This window comes from Anabrus simplex, chromosome 1 (assembly GCF_040414725.1).
Source record: "Anabrus simplex isolate iqAnaSimp1 chromosome 1, ASM4041472v1, whole genome shotgun sequence".
In the NCBI taxonomy this organism is placed as follows: domain Eukaryota; kingdom Metazoa; phylum Arthropoda; class Insecta; order Orthoptera; family Tettigoniidae; genus Anabrus; species Anabrus simplex.
This window is the reverse complement of record NC_090265.1, coordinates 1,181,011,859-1,181,033,253: the sequence shown is the minus strand read 5'-3', so window position 1 is coordinate 1,181,033,253 and position 21,395 is coordinate 1,181,011,859. Positions and strand designations below refer to the sequence as shown.

The 21,395-nt window shown below is 41.8% G+C and overlaps 1 protein-coding gene across 1 annotated transcript in view; it reads left to right on the top strand.

Moving 5' to 3' along the window:
* LOC136858171 (solute carrier family 22 member 2) overlaps nt 1–21,395 on the top strand; it is a 509,914-nt gene that overhangs the window by 414,099 nt on the left and 74,420 nt on the right. The window contains exons 13-14 of the mRNA XM_067137526.2: nt 2,215–2,485; nt 7,461–7,564. Of these exons, the coding sequence (XP_066993627.2) occupies nt 2,215–2,485; nt 7,461–7,564 (375 nt within the window). The remainder of the gene's footprint in view (nt 1–2,214; nt 2,486–7,460; nt 7,565–21,395) is intronic.

The following is a 21,395-nucleotide window of genomic DNA, read 5'->3' as shown; positions in this document are numbered from 1 at the left end:
TACAAATGAAATAATAATAATAATAATAATAATAATAATAATAATAATAATAATAATAGGAATAATGACAATAATATTTCTCACTTCTGCATACAGTGCCAGGGTGTGATATATGTACTATCACACATTACTGCCATGTAGAATGAAGAGTGTTTGTGACATTTGAAAATTCAAGACGTTGTACGTAATCTCAGCATTTATATGTCTCGTATTTCACACTTTAAGCGTGTTTGGCTCGTTACGACTGCAAACTTTAAACATTGCGCACCGTACGTTCATAAGTCCTCTTTGAAGGTTTGCAAAATACCGTACTTCACAGCAGTTACTTTGGTCGCTTGCTTGTTCCCTCCCGAAAGTTTCGCGACGATAGTCATCCAGAGGTCCGAAAGCTCTCCTTGTTTGTGCTGAAGCCTTTACCTTTCAGTCCTTCAAGAACCTTCGTTGCCTGCGTGAAGATGGGTTTGTTTTGCCTATGGTTTGATAATATTTACATATTTTCCCCGTTGGAGTACCAAAATCCGGATAATGCACCATTATCCATTTGCTCTCCCATATTCTATCCCTAAATTGATTTGAAATTATTTTAATTTATTCAGAGAAACTAAAATATTTGCCGACTCGTTTTCAGTATCTTGAACAGTATTCTTAACAATATTCACTTCACACTATCGATGAAGGACTCAATTTCATTGGTGATGCATATAAATACACAGTCGATTGTATTCTCTTGTCTTCGTTTACTTCGTTAGATATTCCTGGACTGTAGCTGTATAAGATGATTTCATCGTCAGTCGACTCGAGTTGACGTGTGATCCTACTCTGATCAGGAGTTCTTTTATTCTATGTGTGTTGGAGACGCACAGTCTCATAATGTTTTACCAAAAGCCACCAGCATCCAATTTCGACCTCAGCGAGTGATCTTGTTCATGTCTGTAAAGTACAGTGTATTTCACGAAGGCGTGTAATGTATAAATGTTTGTATACGTCAATTCCGCCCACGTAAACCACAACTCAGTTTCAATTGCAGTCGCAACTTGTCGTAAATCTAACCTTAAAATTGACTTCACGTAAGCACGGGACTGATCGTTCTTATTTCTGAAATTTTATCTGGTGGGCTATTTAATAAGATATTTCCAGATTATAATAGTAGTCAGGTTACAAGACTGAGCCCCAGTCAAGTAACAATGACGAAATTCTTCAATTGATGTACCGGTACTTTGACGAACGGTACGACTAGAAGCTCTAAACAGATCTACGGTAAGCGTGAGGGAGAACAAACTCACTCACAACAGTTATTTATTAAGCATGAGTTGTGACTGAGAGTAGGCAGGGGGAGTGCCATCATAATGAAAACCCCAACTCGACCGTGACAAGCTGTTGGCAAGGGGGCCTGCCGTCATAATGAAAACTCGTCAATTCGACCATGACTGGCAAGAGGTACTGCCATTACAATGAAAACTCCCTAGTCTGGTCTTCACATGAGAAACAGCCTCCCCGTCGTGTTTCTCGATAGCTCTATGAGCTATGCAATTTAATACAATCATGCTCACAACGTATAAAATACTTCGCCTAGGGTTCTGTATACATTGTGGAATTCCGTAGCGAAACACGAGTATATTAGCTAGTTTTATTTGTATAGGCCTAGTTGTTATTTTTTTCATTTGGTTGCTCTTAAAACAACAACCATCGCCATCATGAATATAATTCATTTTCTCAGAGGACAAGACGTTCGCTCATTTCACCTATAACTGCGGTGAGTGGGAGGGTACAAGACATCTACAGTAGTCCCTGGCTGTCATAATAGGCAACTAATGGAAGTGGAGGAAGGGGCTATCAGCTTGGGAGAGAGAGTTAGCGACCACGGGGCCCGTAACTGTGTCTTGAATTTCTTCCACATACAGTACTTGTGTTTGGTTGATCAAGTTCAACTTTCCTATTGGACCTCTCATTTGTTCTCTTCCGACTCCGCTGCTATTACGTTTAGGAGCCCTACGACGTCTTTCAGTTTCACACTGTCTCACCTTTCTCTTGCTGTTATCTTAATTATTTTTCTCATAATGTATTTCTAATTTAGTTTTAAGACGGATAGTTGCTTAGTCGTACTTCCCCATAAAACAAGAATAATCACCTATAAAGTTTTCTCCGATATAAGTCGGGTTCGGGGAAATTACAATCTGAATCTAGATCTTAAACTTCGGAGCAATGATGTTTCAGGTGCCGGATACCCGAATGTGATGAGCCTGCTGCCAAGTACTACCCGATACCAGAGTGGATCAGCTACAGTTCAGGCTGGGAGGAGTTCGAAGGTGAGCGCGTACCACGACGTTGTGACCGTTACGAACCAGCCTCCAGTAACTACACGTGGAGAGAGCCCAAGATGAGGGCACTGGACGAGTCGACCTGCCCAGCAAAATTGTTCTCCAGAAAACTCATTCCCTGCAAGGACTTCATATTCGACGACGACGAGATAACAATAGCTAACGAGGTAGGAACAGAATCTACAGGAAACTTGAGATTCAGTTAGTGGATTGATAGGTGGAAGAAGGTAAAGACCTGTAAATAATGGAAGTGTAAAACATTGCATGAGGTATGGTCCGTGCTGAAGTACGATCAGGTTAAAATTGAGCCTGTCAAATATCCCTCATGAAATCGTTTAACCGGCTGGCCATTAAATGAAATTTAGGATGTTTAACTCTTTCAGTGTCACATGTTTTAAAATTGAAGATGTAGATTATTAGAGGCATTTCTATTTAGAATTGTGAACAAAGATTGAGAAGAAGATATCTCCCAATAGAATCTTTCACCACCTGAAACCGTGTATGATATCCTTATAATGAGACATTTTTCGATGGTTCGTTTCGTTTCCATCTCTTTTCTCTATGGCTGGGAACTACACTACGTCTCCGGTTTTTTTTTTTAAGATGTGCCGAGTTTCTTTCATGTTCTGTCTGTATTAAAGAAAGAAGCTCCCTAGCACTGTTTCAAATTATTCAGGTATTATCAGACTTGAATTCATGCCGTATAGGGAAGTACTTTCTTCATATGTTTACTTCCTTTGAAAACCTTGAAAGTTATCTAATATGTATCATACTATAGTTCATTTCATGTTAAGAAAACAGTATTGCTCATGACAACATGGTTGGCATATCGAAAGGCTCTGCTCAACACCATCACGGGTTAACGGCGGCACATAAAGTTGTGAAATTCCGTATTTAAGTTCAAAATAAAAAGCGGAATAAATTAAGCTGCAAATTATTTTTATGAAATAAAGAGGACGGATGTTTTACAGGGGATACTTTTTGGTTTATATAGAATCAGAGTTAAACTACGGCACTTAAATTTCCCCAGGCAACGCGGGGTACTAGTGTGCTGTCCACTGATCTCTATACATGGATGGCTGGTAGCTTGGGTAGCAGTAAGCCGAATAGAAGATGACTGGCGTAGCAAGATGGCAGCGAGCGCACGGTGCAGTAGACCACGAGTAGCGCGCTTGCTTTGTTCATGCTTAGTTCCTTCGAGCGTACAAACAGATAGAGAGGTCGCTCCCTATGTTTCTACCGGCCAAGCCTGGCACCAACATCAAGTACTGAGCGATCAGCTGATGTAGGGCAAAAGAAGGCGGTCTTCCATAAGAAGAGCATTACGGAGTGTTTTTAAATCCCGATTTAAGCGTGCTCCTTATGATTAATTAATTTAAACTATTCAAGATGGTGACAAACACTATTCCCTTGGAATATTTCCTTTTTTGGTTTTGTATGAAAAGTCTTAAGTATCACTATATGTGTAATATTTGGATGTGTTTACATATCAGTTAAGCGTTACGGTGGCGTGATTAGACATTACGTGGTTAACACTATAATTACCACTCTTCTATACACTAAAACGACGCACTATGAACTCTACGCTATAAATCACACATTTACAAAGGAATTAAGAAACACATCAATGGAAAATCACTAGTTTAGATGTTTCACTCGCTGAATTGAAACCACATGTTACTTCTGCATGTTAGTAAAATATAAACAAACAATAATTTATTCAGGGCTGCCGACAAGCGTTCGAACCCACTATCTCCAGAATGGTTCGATGTCACCTGTTGAGTTTCGAGTGTATCGAGGTGTTAAAAACATCGAAAACCCATCTCTATTCACAACTCCACATTACTGCCCTGTATTTAACTACTACCTTCTATCATCACCTCTTCCATAGCACTCCCAAATATCCTGGTCAGAGACAGCGGGTGTTCTCCAAACACTAGGATTACCAAACATTCTTTCTACCTACTTTTACCGAAGCGGTCATTTTGACCGATACTGGCACGAATTCGTTTCTTGAGGATATTGATGTCTAAAATAGGTTCGAATTTAGTATAAAAACATCATAAACCATAATTTAATTATTATCATGCATGACTTGTAAACACTATTATGAATAAATAAATAAAAAAATAAAAAAATAGGTACCCTAGTAAGGCAGAATGTTCTTCTTACACACTTTACCTTACATTATATACATATGTACATGAATGTCACTTTCTGTTTTTCAAATTTGTTGCACTGAACACACACACACTTTGCTTGGTCACCTCTGAAGTGAAATTAACAACAGACCAGTTGTTTTAGAGATTGCACACCTTTCAATTATCTTGTTTCCTTTGCAACTTCTTCCCTGATTGATGAAAAACTCAGCAAGACGCAATACTACGTGTTCACTTAGGGTCTGATCAGTGGGTCGCGTTTCACCTTTTCCAAGATAGAAAAACCGTTTACAACACACTTGACTTCCACATCCACAGCCAACCAAATTTTCATACCAAACTTTTCTGGTTTATTGGCCATATACTGCATAAATGGGCATCTAGCATTCGATGGAAAGAGCTGTTCATCCACGGTAATGTTCTCACTTGGTCTGAAGCAAATAGTAAAATTAGATATAAATTTGTCCCGCACAACAGGTACAAGCGCCAATCTATCAATTTTCAGGGGATCCCTGCTGGTAGATTTGTCATCGAATCGAAGAAACCTCATGATATTCAGGAAACGGTTTCGTGCCACAGTTTGGGAGAAAATTCCAGGACCTCACTTTTGTGACCACAGATCGAGAACGTTCGTGTCAGCTCCATAAGTTCCGCGTGCATATAAAATACCAATGACAGCGTCCAATTCTTCCAAAGAAAGTGTTCGTTCAGGATTGTTCAGAACTTCGCGGGCTCCAACCTCAGTATATCATTCGATGTGGCGCTGCTTGGATTCGTCAATAAAAAGACGACAAGTTCCTTCGATGTGGCGTTTTGCATGTCCTGTGGGACCGCGGACTTCCCTCAGTATATTTTACTGTCCTCGAGGGCCTGGCAGGTTTTGTAGATCGACAAGAGTCCGCACTGTTCCAACCAAAGCGACTTCTTCCTCGCCGACCGTCATAAGCTGACCACGCCCATATGTCGACATACCACAGCGTATGCTCGGCCTTCTGTAGTTGATATCGTGCTCCTTGCTAATAATTTCATTATCTTCCTTAGTGTTTCCTTCACCTGAAAAATGTAATACCAAACTTACTTACACTGTGCACAGAATTACGTAAATACAAAATGACTAACTTCAAATAGTCTTACCTTTGTCATCAGCTGCTATGCTAGTGTGCGTGCATCGCCATTTGGCGGGTAGTTCCCTAACCTTTGAGGTCAAAGGCTGCTGTGTGATTTCATGTTCACGTGGAAATTCTGCAGGCTCGACGCAACTAGAATCACTATCCGAACTATTTCCGTTTGTCAAGTTATACAGGTCTTCGCAATTATCGAAGTCTAAATCAGTCCCAGCTTCATCGCTTGATTGTGATGGGGAAATTATATGCTTATGCTTCAGAATTTTGGCATCCATTTGCAGACTAGGCGAGAACATGCTTCTTCGAGGGAATTACAATCGGGAAATCTAGTTTGAATGTTTGTAACGAGTGAACACGACAATTGACTGCTCGTTACGATTGAACTAATACTGACTATATTTTCCTGTCAGTGTATTTGTATCATGTTTGAAAAGAGCCATCGGCTGTCCCATCGCAGCACAACAATAAGTTCTATCCTATACTATGGCAATAAAGTACACTGTAACAGCTTGTTAGAGTGATATCCAGTTCCAAATAAATGCCACAAAAGTCTGATGGGGTAGCTACTGCAATACCGGTCAAAATGACCGCCCGGTAAAAGTAGGTATATGACCTCATAGCGCTAACTAGAAAGGAGTTACGGGTTTTTGAAGATATGTGCCGAAAAGTACACTAAATATCGTTAAAAGCCACCGAAGGGTTTGCATGTTCTAACCGTATAACGAGAGTGATAGAGAAAACAAAACTGAAAACGGTCATTTTGACCGCTGCGGTTAACCTAGTGTTAAAATCTTTCCCTCCACTCTGGTAAAGTGGGGAATGAATACTTTCAATAGGATGGGATAGAGAGACGTTACTATATAATATATCTATTTATGACAACCTTCTCTATAATGCACTGATTTTCGAATGCACCCGAATTTGTACTGCCTGGATAATGGAGTCACCGCCTCAAAACGAAGGGAATCTGTGACCTAATAATTAGCCAGAAACTAATTAAATAACCAATAAATTCTCTTCACTGTACAAGTGCAAATCCATACCGTATTTGTGTGTTTCCGCCGTGTGCCGAGATGTTTGCAAGGTGTCCTCGAGTTTTCCAACTAAGTCTTTTGCGTACACCAGTCAAGCAGCGCATTCAGTAAGCCGAGTAGTTACCAAATGTGATAAGTTGTTCCTCAGTTTAATTTTCAGCCACCATTTAAGTTTATTAAATTCAATACCGGTGCGGTAGTGGTAATGTTTGCCTTTTGATTGAAGTTTCGACGCCGGAAAAGACAAGAAAAAAGAATAAGGTCATGAACTCAAAATATTGAAAAGCAAAGTCAAAAATGAAATTTTGAAAAGCGAGGCAAAAAAGAAAAAAATTTTCAAGGCTGTTAAATTGATGCTTGTTGTTTAAATGGGCCTAACATCCACGTCATCGGCCCGGCTGTTAAATTAATTTCTGCAATACAGTACATGGCTTATATCTTCCATGTTTGTTGAGAGGCTCTTTTTCCTCATTTATACCAATGTACAACGGATGTTTTCCCGTTTTAATAATAATAATAATACAGTAAAATATCTCAATATCATTACTTTACATTCGTGTCGTTTTTAAACTTGAGTAGGGACTTTTGGAGTGAAGGCAGGAATATTTTGGATTGGTCTGCAAGGACATAGAGAAATATGTGTTGACAACCCTAGTGCGTGGCTTTTAAATGAATGTACAAAATCATATTTCAAGTTTGTCAATGAATGAATCAATGTTGTAGTTAAGCAATAAACTGTCGTCTGTGTCTTTTGTGCGCTGAGTTAATTCTAATGTAGATTATTTCAAAAATTATTTGTGTAATGCGAAATGCATCTTGTTGCAGTGGGGAATCGTGTGTGATGACACCTGGATGCTCTCATTTGTCGGTACAATCAACAACGTGGGTCAGTTCGCCGGTCTGCCGTTCGCTGGACTCTTCTCTGACAGGTAATGCCCTTATCTCTACAGTAAAATCAGCATACAGTAGATGTAGTATATTAACTGGTCACAGAAATACTACATTACTCTGGAGTCCTTCATACACTAAGACTGCTTGATATTAGCTGACCTTGGGCTCCCAAGTTTCCTGAGACCGAGAACCAGCAAACATTGCGAGATCTTAAAGCCTCTGAGAACCATCTCACCCGGGTCGGCATGTGGAATGGCTCGACATCGTACTGGAACTACGCAGATCCCCTGCAGGCAGGATGCAGTTTGTCAAGAAACTGATAATTAGGGGAGTCAAGGCACTTCGCAGGCTAGAGGTTAGCGTTGCTGACTGCGAACTCGATTTCAATACCCGACTCAGACCAATATATTAAGACTGGTAAGCGGACTGTGAATCATTATATTTTCTTTAAATAAAAGGAAGAAGTGACAGATTCCCTAGGCCTCAGATACCCTTATTTTAAACCCTGTGAGTGGGGCGGTAGAATATTTTCGTAAAAGGCGACTGAATTGGGTAGGCCCCAGGGGCTCTGATCTTAGGAGCGTCGGCTGATGACTACTGGTCCCCTAACCGAGCGCGGCATTGCTTCCACTTTCTTTTGTCAGACTCCTCACTTCCATCTTTCCTATCTGACCTCCATAGACCAGCTCTTGTTCTCTTCCGACCCCAACGATATTAGATTTGCGAAGCCTAGGGAGTCTCAGTTTCTCGCCCCACGTGGCTCATCCCTTACTTTTGTCGGTACCTTCATTCTTCGCAGTACCGGTCCCATTTTCCCTCGGATTAGTGTTAAAGAATGGTTGCTAACTTTAAGTTGTACTTCCTCTTAAAACAATAATCACCGCCACAATCACTATTCTTTCTGATTAGTGTTAATATTCTCCTGTAGGTGGGGGTGGTAGAATACAACCAAGGTGTCCCCTCCCTATGCTCATAGCGTGGTGACTTAGCGACCATGGTGTTCGCAGCTGAGACTGGTACTTACTTTTGCCAGTCCCCTCACTTTCATCTTTCCAATCCGACCTTTCCCCGCCAACTATTATTTTCTTTCGACCCCGACGGTATTAAGTTTGCAAAGCCTGGGGAGTCTTTTTTTCACGCACATTGTGTCCCTTCCCTTCTTTTGACAATACGTTCATTCTTCGAAGTGTCGGACTTTTTCCATTTCCCGTCTGATAAGTTTTAAGAGAGGATGGATGCCCGGTTGTACTTCCTCTTCAAAAATAATCTCCACCACCATCACCATCACCACCGCCACTACCACCACCACCACCATGCAAGGCTGGCAAAACTACGCGCTGTTAAGCCTAAGCCTACTTTATTCGGTCTTTTGAAGGTAACCACTACTTAAAAGTTTTCGTTCCGTACCCTGAAGGGGTACGGTAGGCCTCTTAAAAGGTTACGTCTTCTCTCAGACCTAGGAGATTTGGAGTGGCGAAGGTGATGTACGGAGAGGGTGAGAGGGTTGGCGGCCGTGACCTGTACGAGGAACAGTCCCGGCATTCGGTTTAGTGCAGGAGAATGGAAAACCACGAAACTAGGACACCGACGGTGGGGCAATCATTTTACATTTAAGCGTCTGCGCGATAAGGCTCGGTATTTGATTCGAGAAAGTATGAAAGCTACCTTGGAAATGTAAGTCATCACAAGTACAGTATGTGCAAAACTCCGTAGTATTGTCGGAATGCTGAACTTGCCCTCAATCCCTGGAATTTACATTAATGAAGATGCAGTTATGATTCCTTCAGTCGTTGCAGATCACATCGCTTTACATTTCGCAGAAACGTCCAGCTCTGGGAAATACGAACCTGTATTTCAGCCAGCGCGAAGAAGTGGCATACCATCCTTCCTTCGCCTCGAGTGCTTCGCATTCCTATAAACGTGGCTTTCACGGAGAGGGAATTGCGGAGTGTACTCGCACCGTGCAGGGACACGGCTCCTGGACCGGAGAAAGTCCACAATCAAATGCTTAAGCATGTAATATAGAAGTAAACAGTCTACATACAGAGTTGGAACGACTTCGGGATCAGCAACAGCAACTATGACGTTGATGGCGATTGCGAACAGCGTGACACTCAGTACTGAACCCTTGAACTTACCATTCCATCGTTGGTCGGCCACGGCTGCTACAGTAGAACAATTTAGAACTCTTAAATCATGGGTCGTTGCGGGAATAAATTCGGTCACGATCTTAACCAAACGATGGGGTTCAGAAGAAAGCCTAACTACTTGAAATGAGGAGCAAAAATGTGCTTACTAACTTTTATTAAACTGAAATAGCACGATAACATAATTAATTTGATATGCATTCTTGCAGAAAAAAATATATAAATTATTGGTTTTGAATGTTCCAAACACAGTCACATTACATAACGTCACTTTGTTTCGGACAATGCCGAAGAGTTGCTTCGGAGAATCTAATATGTTAGTGGACAGCGAAACTGAAAAACTGAAAAAGGGAAGACCTGAAAACCGGGCACCTATTATTCCAAACAAGAATTGAGAGTTAATCCACACGATCCGTGGAAAATCTGACTTTCAACAAGTAGAACGCCTGATTTCCTCTCAATTAAGGTTATCCACCAGTCAAATACCCTTCACGGATACGGAACATCCGCCGAATGGACCCTTAATCGAACCAAACTGACTATCAGTTGCTTTGGATAGGTTGCGAAATATTATGGGAAAGCATGGTGTTCACTACAAGTTAACAGCATCATTCACTATTGAAATAAAATTCCACCATGTATTTGTCATTCATGACACCCTTAAGTGATAAGATAATCCCGATGCTAACTGTGCATCACCCAAACAGCTGTTCGGAAGGAACCAACAACAACAGGATCCGGGAGGATCTTACGTTAGATCGTTCTAAAGGAACTAAACTGCGAAATGCAGGAAACAATTACTAATCATGCATTTAGAAGAAATGCCAAACACTGAAGTTAATCAAAAAGTGAAAAGTCACTTGAAAATATTCTTATTGAACCGATTTTCAGGTTAGAAATGGGTTTATTATGCTTAATAAATTTACCAGTCCACGCTAAAATTTACTACTGTTTCAAGGAATTCTTTCCCTTGAAAACAATGCTACCAGTACAGATCTCTCTATTTACTGTCTGTCCCAACACACTACTACAAAGTGATTACTTACTTACGTTAACTATGAATAAAAATGAAAGTATGACAAGATTGCAAATAAAATAAAATATCGGCTGACGAACCGAAACCGCATTCGCAACTCAAGTCTCACACTAATACACTAAGTGTCAATATGCACACTATCAAACGAGAACGGACATCAATACGAGAAAACAATAAAGTCCGTAAAAATAAATTAACATCTCGAAGTCATTAACGCTTAACACGCACGAAGAATTACAGTAAAAATATTTCATCTATATCGAGCCGATATCCAACACTTGGACAGCCCTCATTTGTCAGCAGCAGTCCCGTTATCTCAATGGAGAGCTCCGCATTGACCCTCGTCATAAAATCATATCGTATTGTAAATGCTACCTTTCCCCAGGCCGCTTCAAGAAACAAAACAAAAGAAAAACATCTAAACTGAGACTTGAGTGTGTACAGCTACCATCCCAGACCTATCGTCGGGCTCACTTGAAATCTGTACACCCTAACCCTAATCATTGTATACATGATGCCTTCCAAATTCTATCGTCGGGCGTGACCTAGGACGTCTCATCATCAGTGACTCCAAGAATAAACACGTGACGTCCTAAATCTATCGTCGGGCGTCAAAGTGGGTCGTACCACGTCTCCCTTAACTTATCAGGCGAACTCGCAATTCAAACAAACTCTGATATTCAACACTAAATTTGGTCAGACAAATACCACACGACGGAACCAACGTCTCTATTATCAAAGGAATGCAAGTCAAAATACAGTAAATATCTACCTCTCGAAAAATACAGTAAGTGTCTACCTCATTATAATATGTGAACTCAAAATAAATAGACGTGACGAACGATTCTCCACCTCGAACACAATCTCAGCCTGTGCACTGAAGTGTTAGGGAAGAAAATGAAAATTCCCAACACACGTTTACCCTTTTAGTGGATGCCTTCAAAATAATAATCATCACCACCGCATTCGAAATTCTCAGATCGCCTATCATCAATTCCAACCATCTTATCAATGACTTCTCAAGTGAACAAATTCAATGTAACCCAACCGTGTGTCCAAAGTGCTCGTTAATCCTTGAGGCCGCTCATTATCTTATCAAAAATCACTGGATGTTTACTACCCAGACTTTAACATTTTACTAGAGTCGTTTTCACTTGGAATCGTTCTATAAATTTACAAGGCTTCACACCATAGTCGTCTCAAATTCGGATTGATTGCGGAAAACAATACAGCCTGTCTTAACACAGCCTGTTTCCTAAATACTTCCTCTACAAAAATACAGCTTGCTTCAACACACTTTCTCATCGCTTTATTCCAGCGGTATCCCTTCTCTCTCATCTCCACGTACATATAAATCCATCGCTCTCAATCCCTTTTCCTTCAAGACCCTTTTTCATACTTCGATCCCCTGATGAAAACGACAACCATTATCAAACACATCTCTTACTTTACTATTATTCCGATTTCGAACCTCAAGAGTCCAAGAGCACACATCGACCTTTCGCAACACTGGTATACACGATGTCTCAAAAATTTCTTCCCATTAATAACTGTGACTCTAACAAAATTTTATTGACATTATCTAAATATGCTTACGATCCTTGTAAATATAACTGGTTAAATGCAATTTAACAGAGAAGAATTTCCTTATCCCGCGGTAAATATTATTATTATTATTATTATTATTATTATTATTATTATCGACGAACATTTCTGAATGCAACTGACACCTGAGATTACGATATTCGCCACGACAAATTTACACTTATAACGTTCACAAATCCGCACTTTGAATGATATCTCATCTCAACACAAAATTTTAAGCGTCGCATTTTACCGTTCTTGACACGAATTTTACACACTGAAATTTTCACACGCTGACCAAAATTTACAACGCCTCTCGCCTGATAATTACGAATATCAACCCGACAAGCATCTGGAAAATTTGTTTAGGACAGACAGTAACTAACTAACTACAACATAATATAAATTAGACAGACCTGCACAATGGTGACATTCTCAGCATTCTGGTCACATCCTCACCAGCAACCTCGTACTTAGCCACTCATTTTTACAGATAACATTTTCATCTTCAAAATATCACTCATCCAAACACTACCCTTCACACACACGATATTAAAATTACCATATAAATAATGCACTTTCTCTGTAACTTGCACCACGAACTTCCCTCGTCCTGCAGTCGACTACAACTGTCTGATGCTTTCTCAGAGTGGTTTCTCTCTCCGTTGTTTCAATAAGAACAGGTGTTCAACCGATAAAGGGAGCAGAACTCCTCTGTGTAGCTTCCCCCAGACCCTCTTCACTTACAAGAGTACATGAAATGATAAAATATAAAATCTGTTGTGTATATTATCCAGCCTACACCTTCTCAGTTCGTCTGCAAATGTTCAGAACTTCTCCAATCACTTTCTCTCCTTAACCAAATATATGGACCTTAGCCACGAACATGTATTTAGATATTTGTCGGTCAATCTGGCGCGAATTTCCCAAGATGACGGGCACAAGCTCCCGCGGCTCCAAGTTCCAGATCGACACTGAAAAATCTACGGTGGGGGGTTTCTTTTATAATTTCCGGAAGGACGCTATCCCCTCTATGAGGCTTGGTTGTGTAATTTGCCAATTTTGCTTCTAATAAACCGATTTTGATAAGACTTGTCCCAGGACTCCGGACAGACTTGCACTTATGTTAGGTGTTAAATTTATAATTTTCCTACACTCACAACAGGAGGAATAAATTGTTTCTGCCCGTGCGTTTCGCGCGTTTTCTTCTGCCCATGACCTTGGCACGTGTAGCTGGTTCGCTGATCTCACGCTAACATGCACTTGGGCTTAACTGCATTTAAAGTTTTCCCTGGTGTCACTAACTTCACAGAGGGTGTATGAATAATTTTGCTTAGTTATTTCTTCATTTACTATATTATCAAAATCCCTCGTTGTGCAGAATTCCACGACTTTAAAGAATTGTCGGGCACTCGAGTCCCACCGAGGTGTCCCGGCAATTCACGAGCTCGCCGTGAGGAAGAACCTTACCACGCGACATCGGGGCTCGTAGGAGCGCAAAAATGGCTGCCCTCAAACATACAGTAGTTTCTGAATACCAAATAAATATTTGAGAAAAATGAAAATTTTTCTCACCGTAGAATTATGGGTTCAGTACAGATCCCTGTGGTACTCTCTTTTTTTGAATGTCTCAAGGATACGTTATTCAACAGAATATGGACGAAGGGAGTGTTTCCATCTCAATGACGTGAGGGAATTGTAATACAAATTCCCAAGCCAGGTAATATACAAAGCTTCTGGATAGTTATAGGCAAATATGCCTTACAAATTGGCTGGTGTAAGCTATTTGAAAGGATGGTAAACCGGCGACTTGTGTGGACTATGGAAGGGAACCGTCATTTGACTAAATACCGGTGTGGTTTTCGCTATCACAGGTGTCCGTTTGTGGGTGGGGGCGGTAGAATAATACCCACGATATCCCCTGCCTGTCTCAAGAGGCGATTAAAAGGGGCCTCGAAGGTTCTTGACTTTGGATCGAGGATTGGCGACTATCTATGGGTCCTTAGCTGAGTCCTGGCATTGCCTCCACTTCCTTGTGCCAGACTCATCACTTTCATCTATCCTACCCGACCTCCCTTGCTCAACTTTTTTTTCGACCCCGGCGATATTAGGTCGCGAATCCTAGGGAGTCTTTCATTTTTTCACGGCCCTTTTCTTCCTTTGACCAATACCTTCATTTCTTGAAGCGTTGGATACATTCCATTTTCTCCTTCTGATGAATATTAACAGAGGATAGTTGCCCAGCTGTACTTCCTCTTAAGACAGTAAATACAACCACAACCACCACCATCTCATCGGCCTACCACCGATCATCTGGTCAGACTGGAGAACGCCATTCAGAAGGCCTTTATCCGGAAGGAACTCCTAGTCGCCGTGTTCTATTTTTTTTTATCTGGATAAGCTTACGACACTACTTGGTGATATGGGATAATCTCCACACTATACAAGTGGGGATTTGAGGGAAATTTACCGATGTTTATTGAGAACTTGATATTCGTCCGGCTCTTTGGAGTCTGGATAGGGAATACTTTTTCTCAATATTACATTCAAGAAAATGGAAAACCACAGGGATTTGTACTGAGAATCACGCTGTTCGCAGTTACTATCAACGGCATAGTTGCCGCTGCTGGGCCGCAATCGTTTAAACGCCCTATGCAGATGATTTAGCTCTACATTACAGCTCCGGAAGGATGGTGGTTCCTGAGAGTCAGCTATGACAAGCTATTAACCGAGTCTACAGATCAGCCCTGCAACATGTTTTTCTATTTTCAGCGGCAAAAACCTGAGTTGTACACTTCTGTCGACGTCAGCTTGTACATTCTGAACCAGAGCTCCGCTTGCGAAACAGTCTCTTACCAGTGGCAAACACGTGTAGATTCCTGGGTCCCCATTTTGATTAGAGACTAACGTGGCAGCCTCATATTCGTCAGTTAAAGGTAGCCTGCATGAAGAGACTTAACATGCTTAAGTTTCTTAGCGGCTCTTCATGGGGGACTGACCGTGTGGAGCTGCTACGTTTCTACACGGCTACAGTACTCTCCCGACTTGACTATGGTAGTGCGTCTTACGGTTCACCATCAAAATCTACACTGAACCCTTTAGATAGCGTTCACCATAGTGGAGCTAGGCTGGCAACAGAAGCTTTCCCTACTAGGCCCATTCCCGGCCTACACGCTGAAGCGGGAGTTCCACCTTACGAATAAGTAGGCAGCAGTTTCTCCTCACGCACGCTGCCAAAATTTGTGAAATGCCGCTACATCCAAGTTATCAGTGCATCTTTAGTACCCATTATCGCCAGAGGTACCAACATCGGCGGAATGCCACACGGTCGGTTGGGATTCGAATTGATAGCTTATGTCGTGAATTAGATGTAGCTATTGGTTGTTGTCTTGAGCGGACTTCTAGTGAAGTACCTCCGTGTTTAGGTCCGCGACCGGATATACGGCTAGATTTGCTCCGTGAATCCAAGGTGAAGGTGGAGGTATTTTCAGGACTTCGTTCACCAGTATCCGTTCGCGAGACATGTCTTCACGGATGGTTCTAAGACTGGAGAAAATGTGGGATAGTTATTCGTCTTCCATAATATCAGCACGATGATCTCTCTTCCTAGTGTCTGTAGCGTGTACACTGCGGAGCTTTTCGTCTTCGTGGAAGCTCTACAGTTTGCAGTGGGTGATGAAAGAAACCAATTTCGCGTGTGTACCGACTCGTTAAATTCTCTGCAGTCTATTGACACCTTTTTCCCATAACACCCACTGGTACAGCAGATTCATGACCTTCTAGCCAGGTTGTGTGATGCTGGCACCAGATTCACTTTCTCGTGGCTCCCAAGCCACTTTAGGATTGCAGGAAATGAACTTGCGGATGAAGCTGCAATGGAAGCGGTACTTTTACCTACTAGATGTCCGACTCGTTGGCTGAATGGTCAGCGTACAGGCCTTCGGTTCAGAGGGCCCCGGGTTCGATTCCCGGCCGGGTCGGGGATTTTAATCTTCATTGGTTAATTCCAATGGCCCGGGGGCTGGGTGTCTGTGGTGTCCTCAACATCCCTGCAACTCACACACCACACATAACACTGTCCTCCACCACAATAACACGCAGTTACCTACCCATGGCAGATGCCGCCCACCCTCATCGGAGGGTCTGCCTTACAAGGGCTGCACTCGGCTAGTAATAGCGACACGAAATTATTATACCTACTAGATCTGAGAACGTACATTCTAGGGATATTTGTTCTCAGCTACGTTGAACCATCTTGGCGTTCTGGGAATTGTAATGGCTAGCAATCCGTAGTTCTCCCAACAAGCTGACAGCAATTAAGACAACTATCGTGTGGTGGTCCACTTTCAGGCCTTCATGGAGAGAGGCCGTAGTTTTGTGTAGGCTGAGGATAGATCTACGCACTCTTACCTCCTAAGGAGGGACTCCTGCCCCGTGTTCTTGTTGTGCCGACTTCATGGTTGCCCACATCCTCACAGTGTGCGCCGATCTCTCTGGCCTAAGACGAAACCTTGGCCTGCAGGAGACACTCGAACTCATACTAGCCGATGACGCGAATACTGCTGATCTCATCATTCGCTGCATGTGCGAGAGTGGGTTAATCAAAACCATGTAAATTTCAAGTTTTATGTAACTTGTTGATGCGTTTGTGACCTTTTCGGCTTACTACAACGATTTTTGTTTTATTTTGTAATTAATTTTAAAATTGCTCTGTTAAATACATTATTTTGTTTTATTTTAAATTTATTTTCCACTTAATTCGTTCAGAGTAGATGATTACCTGGTTGTACTTCCTCTTAAATAAGAAATCACCACCTCCAAATCCCGAATGTAGAACTACAATGCTAGTCAAACTAGCCGCTCTTGAGCTGAAGTCTACTCTGATCGTTTGTTGAAGGCAACTGCTTGTTCCTTTATTTGGCGGCGAACTGGCTGCTGATTGCAAGTTGCTCTACGTCGCACCGACACAGATAGGTTTTATGGCGACGATGGGACAGGAAAGGGCTATAAGTGGGAAGGAAGCGGCCGTGGCCTTATTTAAGATACAGCCCCAGCATTTTCCTGGTGTGAAAATAGGAAACCACGAAAAACCATCTTTACTGGCCGCACTTAAGCGACTGCAGCTATCGAGCTCGGTGGCTGCTGATTGAGCGCAGTTAGTGACAATTTATGGAAGTGAGGTGTATCAACTCCTAAAACCACATTACCCTTCTAAAAGTTAGAGCATTAGTTCCTAGGGGGTGCTCAGGTCGATGTACAAAGCCATGTTCTGTATATACACAGGTCAGGACACGAATGTTACTTAAGGAGTCACCATTATGGGACTCAATGTGGACGTTCCCTGCAGCATTTCCAGGTTGCATATGGACGGCTTTCGGTTTAAATCAGGGATTTAAGAACACATAAGCTGTTAAAATTAGTTTTATTGTCTCAGATTACATATAATTAATAGTTTTCCTGTAACGTGCAAATCGTGAAATAATGGTAAGATACCTCTTTTTCATCTACTATGCAAGAACTTGGGTTTCATATTTTGTGAACAATAGCAATGAAATTAAAAGCAGATCATATGACAAAAATGATCATGCGTTTTTCAGCCAGTAGGCCTAATTTTGGGGCACCTAAGCATGAACAAAGTAATATAATGATCAAAAACTGTGAACGGTTAAAATGAAATAATTGCATATACGCACGTTAGAGCCTAAAACAAAAATATTACCGTACAATAAATATCACAGCCAGCAATTTAAGCTACATTCCTAGTAACAGGAAATCATGTCAATGTTACAAAACTGCGACTTAATAATGGTGTGTCCACCTCTGTAGTGTAACGGTTAGTATCATTAGCGTCCGTTCCGGCAGCCCGCGTTCGACTCCCGGTAATGCCACAAATTTAAGAATGGCAAGAGAGCTGATACATGGCTGAAATGTTACATGCAGCTCACCTCCACTAGGGGTTTGCCTGAAAAAGTGTTGCACCATCTTGGGATGAGGACACGAGATTACTACTATAATAGAGTGAGATACATTGTATATAATGAAACACATTTTTAATTACACCTGCAATGTTTATTTTAGACTAACAGGCCTATCACCTTGCAAAATTAATCCAATACAAAGCGACATAACCGGAACTTGCGATAGGTTGACAGTTGAAGAAAAGAGATTGACTCGCGATAGTGAGAACTTAAGTTCTTATGACCACTCTGAAAGAATATTGCTGCGAACAGCACGAACAGTAGTGCACGTTTCTGAATCCCAGGAGTAAACCACTTGACAGGAAAAATTCTTAAATTGACGTGGATTTCATCAAAGAGCTTGTTCTTGTTTAAAGGGACCTAACATCTGCATAGATCGTCGGCCCTTTCATCAAATATTGAGCCGTATTTATCGTTCTGGTGGAACCGGAGAAAACCCCATAAGAAATGCTAAAGAAGTGTTAAGTACTTGTGAGTTGGATGTAATGCATAGACAACAACAGACAACTAGGGCGCTAAGCCGCGATCCTAGCGGTGTGAAGCGGAACTACCAGTTTGCCTCTCCAAGTCTCGGCTCTATTTCCAGGCCTTGAGTAATAACGTAGGTCACGATATGGACGTTGTACAAAGCGTTGCCAATTAGCAAGCTGCATAAGAGAATCAGGAACAACGGTAGTGGGATGGAGTTAACCACTTCCCCGCTAGACGTCATTGAAGAAAATGTTCGTAGTGTAGGTTAACTGTAGCGAAGGCCCCTTCTATAGGCTATGTATTATTGTTTTTATTATTAGTCTGCTTTCCTCACATTTTGATGAAGTCGCGGTTGCGTACTGTGTCGCAAACTTTTATTTGCTCGTGTTTTACGGCCGGGTGTCCTTTCTGAAGCCAACCCTATGTGTAGGGATGTGTTTCACTACTGCGTGTTTCCGTGCGTATATGCAGAGATGTACAATCCCCGAAATGTTTAGTGATACCGTACTTTATTTTACGGGGGTGAGAGGCCAGAAGGGAGATTCATTGGTTCCGATAGAACTGCCAACCGAATGGAATTGAAAACTGAATTGAAGTGATGGCATTGTAATGTTCCAAACCTCTGCCTGTAGCCGGACTACCTCCTGTGAGGAGGATAGGGTCTTTGTAAATAGCCACTAATTAGGGAACCACCGGGCGAGTTGGCCGTGCGGTTAGGAGCGCGCGGCTGTGAGCTTGCATCTGGGAGATAGTGGGTTCGAATTCCACTGTCGGCAGCACTGAAGATAGTTTTCCGTGGTTTCCCATTTTCACACCAGGCAAATACTGGGGCTGTACTTTAATTAAGGCCACGGCCGCTTCCTTTCAACTCCTAGGCCTTTCCTTGACCTGGTCTAGAATTACAATTTAGGCCTATTCCAAATTATACCACCACAATTCACTAAATAACTTAAAATTCAACCCTGAAAAGAGCTGCTTTTTAAGAAAAGCTTCTTCACTTTTATTAAATTCTACATTCATTTAATTCCAAATTAGCAGTGAAGAGGGGGTTTCTCCTCTGGCTTGGAGGAAGAATTTGCCTCCAAGTCAGATAGTTCTTTCCGCCGCTAGTGTAGTGAATTGAGATTTTCCGATTCATCGGGTACTCCTAGGAAACAGATTAGCAAAAGAGCATAGTTTTTTGGCCTGGGACTCTCCACTATTCGACCCTCCCCCCCCCTTCCCGCCGAGAAAAGACGAAGAGTTTTCACGGATCACGGCTGTCTGTGGCTTGGTCATTCCAGCTCTGGAACTTTGGACTGTTAGATCAGCAGCGTAGTACTGTTCGTTAAAAGTGTGTGGTTTTTCATTTGGTCGAGTATTTCATATGAAAGTATTGCCTTTAATCGTGCCATTCGTACTGACGTCATTGTAATGACCTATGTTCATTTCAGTTCGGAAAACTCAAGTCTTTCTGAGGATGTAAAAAGGCAGGTGGAGATTGAGTGCCTACAAATTATAATGAAAACCCCCCAACTTGATTGTGATTGATAGTAGGCAAGTGGGCCTACCGTTACAATTAAAATTTCCTAACCCAGTCTTCATATGAGAAGAGACGTTTGGTGACTTCCCCGTCGCGTTTCTAGGGTAACGTTAAGAGCTATGCTCACAACGTGTACACTACCTAACCTAGAATTCTGTATACAATGTAGAAATGAAATGAAATGAAATGAAATGAAATGAAATGAAATGAAATGGCGTATGGCTTTTAGTGCCGGGAGTGTCCGAAGACATGTTTGGCTCGCCAGGTGCAGGTCTTTCGATTTGACACCCGTAGGCAACCTGCGCGTCGTGATGAGGATGAAATGATGATGAGGACAACACATACACCCAGCCCCAGTGCCAGCAAAATTAACCAATGATGGTTAAAATTCCCGACCCTGCCGGGAATCGAACCCGGGACCCCTGTGACCAAAGGCCAGCACGCTAACCATTTAGCCATGGAGACGGATACAATGTAGAATTCCGTAGCGAAGCACGGGTACATCAGCTAGTTCTCAAATATAATTGTCTGTAACTAATTGGGCCATCCTATATTAAATTAGATCAGTAAAACAGACGGTGATGTATTCGTAACAACGTGATCGATCGATATGTTCTCCTCCCATTTCACAATTTCCACCATCATTCTTATACCATGCTTAACGGTCAGCTGTTTGTACGCATGCCCAAGGCCTGACAATGGAGTCTGATTCATCGAATATACATAGTTAAGGATACTGATGTAACCTACAGTATGTACTCCAAGTAAAAGGAAACTACCTTGAACTACAAAACTCACGGAATTTTTGTGTCCTAAGGAGTTCCTGTGATGTACCTGGAATTTCGTCAGCCATTGCAAAATGTTTCAAAAGTTAAATTTTCGCCTGCATTTCTTTCCCTTACTGTATAAAGTAATAGCAATAGCATTCGAAGTTTTGCATTTATACCGCCAGATGTCACGGCGAGGCATAATCGATTCATTTTTGGAGTTAGAGGTTGCCAATCCGTATCACGAAGATAACCAAGTCTTACGGCGTCAGCACTAGAGAGCCAATGTATCAGTGGAAGCTTCGCAGATAGTAGTGAGATAAGCACAAACTCAGTCCCCGAGTCGAAGGAATTAACTAGACGC